We start from the raw sequence: 8,193 nt of genomic DNA on the forward strand, positions 1-8,193 counted from the left end.
GTTTGTATATACATATATACATTTCTTTAGAAGAATCCAGTCTTCTGTGATGGATGTGTCCCCCGTCTCTCGCACAGTAACTGCTGGATATGGGCACCAGTGACCCAAAAGGAAGAAGTAAAATTACCTCAAATTGTAAACATCGATAAATGTTAACAATCATTGGATGTTTTTAGTTTTATAATTTCTCCCCTGCTGGCCAGAAAAGCCCTCTCTAACAAACGTAAAGCGGCCCATGGGCCACCAGTTGATAATGACAGTTGTAGCAGGTTTTGCAGCTCTGGACACATTTAATTTAGAAATGTCTCTGTTGATCGTAAAGGTTGCAGACCTCTATAGGGGATTCAAGGAGCACAGCATTTTGTGGAGCAGAAAGCCTGATCAGTTTCACTTTAATTAACACCTTCATGTGATCAAAACTTCTATTTAGCCGTACTAACAACAATCCGAACGACCCTCAGGAGGGAAGGGAGTACAGCTTGTGTAAATGTGTGCATGAATGCAGCATCTCAGGGGGTTTAAAGCTTGAAACTAACTCCTCGGTTAACGTCTCCAACTACAGAAAATGACTCCGGTCAGATTTTGTTTTTAAAACTTTTAGGACTTTTCAGCGGGCGCCTGAAAATCATGTGAAACCTGAAAACGTTCTTAAGTCTGTGCAAAATCAACTTAATCAAAGTGCACGTTTAATCTTTTTAACACATTGTTAGTCGCATGTTAAATGTTAAAGTTTGTACGAACTTTATTTGTGTTTAAATGTCATTTGATTTGATTAATCCAGGATGGCGACGAAAAAAAAGGCACATGACAACTCAGTCCACCAAGCCTGGACATCTGTCTGCTGGGAGTAATTGGCATTAACCCTTTAAACTGGGGTGACCCCCTTTTTGCTTGCCAATTGAATGTGATGAAACACGACAGCGCTGGGCGAGATTTAGTTTAAAAAAAGTGTTTTTTGCTCTGTGTGTGTGTGTGTGTTTGATGAATCCACTTTGATCTGCACATAAGCTTCATCCACTTGCACAAAGTTCTGCTTTTATTACTTTTTAAATTGATGTTATCTTAACGCTTTCTTTAAGGTTTGTCTGTCGACCTGAAATCTCTAAGATGTGATGCTTGTTGTTTTTTTGTGTTTGTCCTGATTGGGGCCTCGTCAACATGTGGAGCACAATAAACCCAGAGATCAGTGTGAAAAGTGGCACACTCCGAAGCATATGGTCCAGGCTAGCCAAATGTTAATGTTGATTGAATATGCTGCTCCATTACACTAATAATGTCAGGCTGCGTGGCCCCGACACTAATCCTAAACCTCTAAATTTATGAATATTAGAGAAAAGTGATTAGAGTGATGGGAGGCCGCTTTCAGGTGATCAGTCAGCATTTTTATTTTTTTTATTTTTTTGCAAAAGGTGCAGTTTATTTCAGGTTTGTTTGGGTCAAAACACATTTATCACTGCTCACTCAAAGGTAGCTGAGAAACATTTTTGCCCTCTGTGACTATTTATTACCAAAACTACTAATGAGCTCAGAGAAGCAATGAAAGGTTTAGTCTTGTTGGCTTTTATCATCTACTCTTTTCACATTTTTTGCTAAAAGAACACTTTCTTGCCATTATCTACTAACGTAAATCAAAGTTCTCATGTTTTGTCGTTTGTCACGTTCCCGTTTTTTATCGTAAAATAACTGGAGGAGTGGCAGCTTGAAGGTTTTACAAGTTTTTAGGACAAAGTAAAAACATTTGGGTACCACTTAATAAGGCTCCCCTTAGATAATAGTTTATAGATATGTTACTAATTCATCTATAAACACTTTAATAATAATAATAATAATAATGTCATCACAATGTCAGCACTGTATGTTTCCATACAATGGTGAAATTAGTCTCTGCATTTAACCCATCCACCACCAGGTGGTGCAGTGGGCAGCTATTGAAAGCGCCGGGGGACATTTTGGGGATGAGACGTGCTGCCCAGAGACGCCACGTGATGTGCAGTGACTGGGGATCGAACCTGGGACTTTCGGGTCCCAAGACGGCTGCCCTGCCTCTACACCATCTCGGCCCCCATTTAAACACTTTATAAAGCATAACCGCTTATTATGCATTAATTAAGCATGACAGAGACAAAACTGACCAGTTTCTTGCCAAATAATGAGTCAAATCTGCCACCTGCATATTTCAATTCAATTCAGAAATACTTTATTAATCCCAAAGGGAGATTAAATGTAGTAGCTCATCATCCTGATTTCATTAAAGAGAAAGATGCTGGTGGCTGTGGGTAGGAAGGATCTCTTGCTTGTCTTACAGCGGATCTCAAGAAACTGGTTGCAGAAGTTGATCTGTCCACTTGAACTTTGGACCACCTGAATGTTGGGCCGAACTCCTCCCTGAGCGATGGTCACTCCTCCCAGCAGCTTGCTGAGCTCTTCGTTGCAGACAGCCAGCTGCCGGGGTATGATCCAAGTCCTCCTGTTGTCACAAGCTGAGTTTCCCGCCAGCTCCAGGATCTCAGTCAGGCACTTGAGCACCGCTGCCAGATAGACGGGAATGCACCCATGGCACCTCCTTTTTTAACTCATTTTGGGATTTGGGGCTGTAGTTGAGGTCTCGTTACTTGAGCTTTTCAGATGTTAATCAGCTGCTCCTGATTTAATCTAGAGTTGTCATATTAAAGTTACTACCTTGTGCACACTATAAGCATTTGTAAACCTATTTCTTTAGCATATATTGTACTTTATCACTGCTATTATATCCTAAAAAAAATGGTTTACAAATGCTTATTGTGCTTACAAGGTAGAACTTAGTCTGAAATGTTTAATATAACAACTAGATGAAATATATAGGTGAACAGATTTGGCTCAATATTTGGCAACAAACTGGTCAGTTTTGTCTCTGTCACCCTTAATTAATGCATAATAAACAATTATCGATCATTTATAGAGGAATTAATAACGTATCTATAAACTATTTATTTGCCATCTATAAGGAGAGCCTTATTGTAAAGTGGTACCAACATTTGTTGCATCTCTCAAAGAAACTGTGCTTGTCCTCAGGCTGGTTCTGTGAGTAGTAAGTGGGCCATCAGGTCTAAAACATTGGATTGTTGTTCATGATGATTGATTGTTTTGCATGTTAAAAACCTACTTTTGAGACTGTAACATGACAGATCTGGTTGGCAGGCTGACTGACGAAGTCCTCTGGATGGGAGACGAAATGTTTCTCACTTAAAGGAACTGCTCAGATGTTTGTTTGTAAACTGTTGGTTTCTTGCAGAGAGAACTGAAAAGAGTTCCATGATTTATCTGCATCAGTTGAATTTAGCTCTAAATGCAGAATTCCGTGTTAAAAGAGAGAAACCAGTGTCTCTGTGCTCCTGCATCAAGAGATAAATCCTCTGTTTGATTGACAGCTCTGTCATGTCAGTCCAGCTCGGGGGGGTCCAATGAGGAGTCAGCTGCAGGGTCCTCCCTGACTCCAGGTGAGCTAAAGAGTCTCAGTCTGGCACTTCTCTGTCAGTCTCTGAACCGTCTCCTGAGATCCAGATGGTTTTCAGGTCTCCGCTCGACTTTCTCTCCGCCTCGCGCCTCCTCCTGCCCCACTTCGTGGATGTCCCCCCGCACCTGCCTGGCTCTCGGTCACCGGAGGAGCCTCCCGCCGCGGGCCCTCCCCGGGCTCTCCCGGGACTCTGCTTCTCCGCGGCGCAGATCGCGAGCGTGTGCGAGACTCTGGAGGAGACCGGAGACATCGAGCGGCTGGCCCGCTTCCTCTGGTCGCTCCCGGTGACTGCGGACGGCCGCGACTCCATCTCCGAGCACGAGTCCGTGCAGCGGGCTCGCGCCGTCGTGGCCTTCCACGCGGGCAGCTTCCGCGAGCTCTACCGCATCCTGGAGACGCACCGCTTTACGCGCGCGTCTCACGGAAAGCTGCAGGCGATGTGGCTCGAGGCGCACTACCGCGAGGCGGAGAAGCTCCGCGGGAGGCCGCTCGGACCCGTGGACAAGTACCGCGTGAGGAAGAAGTTCCCTCTGCCGAGGACCATCTGGGACGGAGAGCAGAAGACGCACTGCTTCAAGGAGCGCACGCGGGGGCTGCTGAGGGAGTGGTACCTGCAGGACCCCTACCCAAACCCGGGGAAGAAGCGAGAGCTCGCGCACGCCACTGGACTGACACCAACACAAGTTGGGAACTGGTTCAAAAACCGGAGACAGAGAGACCGCGCGGCAGCAGCCAAAAACAGGTTGGTGTGGCCATGAGGGTTGGAAAGACAGCTGGACTTATTCCAACATCTACGGCTGGAATGCTTTATAGAATCACTGCAACTTTATTTTACATTTAAAAAAGACTTTATTTTAGAGTCCATTCTTCTTATTTTCCATTAATCAAAACGCCAAAGTTGCGCGTAAAAGAGCCATTCGTGCGTAAAACGCACAGCTTTACAATATGTTTTTTTTTCCTTTCATTTCTGAGAGTGACATTTTCAATGTTTCATTATTTTATTTTATTTGTTTGTTTACTTCGCTCATCTCTATAATGTATGGGTCAGTGATCCAGCCTGAAAGTTGTTGCTGTTATTTATCAGTTTGTTCCAAAGCGTCTGACGCAACTGCTTCTTTAAGAAAACATCTTTTTTTTTTTATCATTTTTGAGTTGGATTTCAATGAAATATGATAAACTGACCATGACTTTGCCATTGTTTCAGGTTGCAGCACCACCGGGTGTGTCCAGAGAGAGCTCACGCGCTCAGCGGAGGAGACTGCAGCCCTGACAGCAGCGCAGAGCGCGCTGATGGAGAGACTTTCCTCTCAGTCACCGACAGTGACTCTGACCTGGACGTTTGAAATTATTGGTGGATGAAATGGACCTTGTGAGGCCTGCAGGCTTGGAGAAGAAGAATGTATATATATATATATTTGGAAGCGGTTTGTGCTGAACATCAGGACTTCATACCACCTGATCCTCCTGGTTATAATTCCAATCCAGTAAATAGTTTTTCCAAGGATTTTACATGATAGTTTGGTCTTTTTTTTCCCTTTTTTTTAGGGTTCCAGAAAACTTGACACCTTTTTGTCTAAGAAGAAATTTGTGAATTCTAACAACTTTATCATTTTCAATCCACTGGATGCAGTGTCTCATTCAGAGCATCAGTCCAAACCAAACAAACACATAATGGTTGGACTTCAGGGACTTTCACAGAACAGGACCTTTACAGATTGAAACCACTGAGCAAATTACTCCCATTTTCTCTGATTGTGTGTCTTTAAACAAAAAACTAGCTCCTTTAAGCCTCTGGACGACCCTTGGATGTACTGTAGACAATCAGTCCATATCACCTACCTCTTCTTTACCTGTTTTTTATCCCCTTTTTTGCCTTTTACATAAAGATGACTGCAATTTGTGTCTGTGTTCACTTTTATGCTGACAAGGATTTTGTTTCATTTTCTTTAAATAAAATGTTTAATAAAACTGTTTATCTGAACTAATTTTAGGACTTCGATGTTTTAGACTTATACATCCATGCTGACACATGTAAACATTACATTAGACTTTTATATTATTATTTAAAAGACTAACTGCAGGAATAAACTGCTTCCTCAACTGTTTTGTTCTGCGTTGTGGCAGAGATTTACTGCGAGATGAGATGTTTCAGCAACTTTGTTGCATAAATTGCAACTTCATAAGTTTCTTGTGACCAGAGTTCTGTTTACCAAAAATAAATTAAAATATTTATAAAAGTGTCCTGCATGTTTCAGCTAATCGCTTTTATTTTTTTTGACAGTTCTGTAAAAGCTTATAGTTCAATATCAATATCTACAAATTCTTGTTAAACACAAATTCATTTAGAGTCAAAAGGGATGGATGTTATAAATCTTCTAGATCAAAGGTCTGCAACTTTGTTTTCAACTTTTCTTTCACCAGGAAAATCCCATTGAGATTAAAAATCTATTTTGCAAGAGAATCCTGAGAATCCAAGACTGGCAGCAGCACACAGAGGTTACAGAACATCCATCCATTATCTTTACCCGCTTATTCCACTTTGGGTCACGGGGGTCGCTGGTGCCCATGTCCAGCAATCACTGTGCGAGGGGCGGGGTACACCCTGGACGGGTCGCAAGTCCATCACAGGGCGGTTACAGAACATTCACAGCAAAAACAGAAAAAGTTAACTCCATCATAAACAAATTAATTAAAAGATTCCACAGTTAAAACATTTACAGACAATTCCTTCTCCAGATCAGTACGAACAGCCTTAAACACATTTAGTGGCAACAGCTCCTTTAGGTTCATGTATTTCTGCAACTGGTTCCAAGAAAATGGAGCAGAAAACTGAAGATTTCTTTCCAAGTTCAGTTTAAACTTTAGGCACTGAAAATAAAAATAAGTTTTCCCAACGAAGAGTATCCTCCGGAGGACTTTCTCTTTATAAAGACCAACAAATACGAAGGAAGAAGTCTTAGTATATTTTATAAAAAAAAATGTGCCAATGGCGGAGTCTACGAGTGGCCAAGGCCATCCATCCAACCTAGTTGTATAAAGTGCAATAATGTGTAAAACCTTTTAAACCTGTTATAAATATCAAAACTCCATGATAAACATCAAATAAAGACATTTAAGAGGAGCATGCATGTATAAAATGTCACCATAATCCAATACAGACAGAAAATAGTTGCTAGCCTCAAAAGATAGACAGGCTCTTATCCGGAAATAAAATCCCAATTTTAATCTGCGGCTCCTTGAAGCTTTGGCCAAACATAATACAAAATGTTTTTTTTTGTTTTTTTTTACCCACAGTAAAGAGAAATGGCAAGATTTAGCAGTTTTTTCTGCAAATGTTTAAAATAAATTACTAAAACTAGGAGAAATAATGCTGATTAGCTTTAGCTATGTCATTAATCCAACTTCCGGCCTTTCAGTAGGATCCTTCTCTCAAACCCACCAGAAATTTTTGGAGTACCTTTAGGAGAAGCTGCCTATAGAAATATCACAAATAATTAATAGATAGATGTAATTAAAGTTAAAGTAAATACAAAATTGGTTTTTCAATGAAAAAATTATAAAGTCACATTTACATATCCAACAAAATTACCTAACATTTAAACACACTTTAAGTTTATACTTTATTACTTTAAAGTGAAATGCATAATTGTTTTTATTTTATTAAATTAAAAGGAAAACTCATAAACCCACAATGTTCAGGGTTACATTTGTTTTGATAAAATTGGTATAAATATATTTTCCCCCCTGTTTACGTGAATGTGGTCTTTAGCCCTAAAATGTAAAAACATTAATAAATGTTAAATTTCATTATATCATTTTTGTTTCATAAAGTCACCCCACTGGCTGGAGAAACAAAACAAACAAAAAAAACAAACCTTGATACAAATTTGAAGTGGCCCATGAGCCACCAGTTGATAATGACCGTTCTAGCAGGTTTTGTGGCTCAAGACACATTTTGTTTAGTAAGTGACGGGTAGAAATGGCTCTTTTGATCAAAAAGGTTACAGACCCCTGTTCTGTATTATAAAACTGCCTTTAACCAATAACAAACTAGTTTAAGTGTTCCATGTGTTAAATTGGTTATTTAATTTAAAGAAAAAGTTTTCCATGTAAAAATCCAAACAGTATTACACTGTGATGGAATAAACAGTTAATACAGAATCAACCATTAAAATGTATATTTTTATAATACATTACAAACTAAAACTTTTAAAAGGAAGATGATCAAAGCTTAATATTATTTATCTTTTTTATTTATTTTACTTTTTTGTGATTGAATATTTGACACGGAGATTTTTCTGGTTTTCTTTGGATACTGCACTCAACACACAACAGCGACACCCAGTGGTCAGAAATTAACATGACAGCTTGTCCCATTCTGATAAATTTCATTCAACTTTTATTTATACAGGTTAGCCTAATGGAGCCACGAGGACTCTTTTACAAGAGAGACCTGTTTAAATAAATACATTTTTTAAATAACTTCAGACGTGAATTCAGGTTTAAAGTTTTCTAAATGAATCGTAATGACATATACATTTTGCAGCTTTATTCTATGTTTTAATAGATGATTTTTACTATACAAATGTGATTTCCTTTTGTTTTCTTTCCCATTTGTGACTCGGGAACAATAATTATGTTAAAAGATTAAATGATAAATAATTAAACAAAGAAAGAAAGGAAATCGTGGTCAGTGTTTG

The 8,193-nt window shown here is 39.6% G+C and overlaps 1 protein-coding gene across 1 annotated transcript; it reads left to right on the plus strand.

Annotated features, from left to right (window-relative positions):
• Positions 1-3,518: 3,518 nt before the first annotated feature.
• On the plus strand, positions 3,519-4,871 carry six3b (SIX homeobox 3b). Its single transcript, XM_037691149.1, has 2 exons — positions 3,519-4,235; positions 4,698-4,871. Exons 1-2 carry the CDS (start codon positions 3,541-3,543, stop codon positions 4,834-4,836), a joined length of 834 nt encoding a protein of 277 aa, XP_037547077.1. The 5' UTR covers positions 3,519-3,540; the 3' UTR covers positions 4,837-4,871.
• The last annotated feature ends 3,322 nt before the right edge of the window (positions 4,872-8,193 follow it).

Source organism: Nematolebias whitei, chromosome 17, assembly GCF_014905685.2.
Source record: "Nematolebias whitei isolate Nwh7 chromosome 17, NemWhi1, whole genome shotgun sequence".
NCBI lineage: Eukaryota > Metazoa > Chordata > Actinopteri > Cyprinodontiformes > Rivulidae > Nematolebias > Nematolebias whitei.

Bases quoted from the DNA above. Each gene is read 5' to 3' on its own strand.
- six3b (XM_037691149.1), top strand. From the start codon at position 3,541: ATGGTTTTCAGGTCTCCGCTCGACTTTCTCTCCGCCTCGCGCCTCCTC. The intron at 4,236-4,697 runs GTTGGTGTGGCC...CCATTGTTTCAG, and splicing joins GCGGCAGCAGCCAAAAACAG to GTTGCAGCACCACCGGGTGT.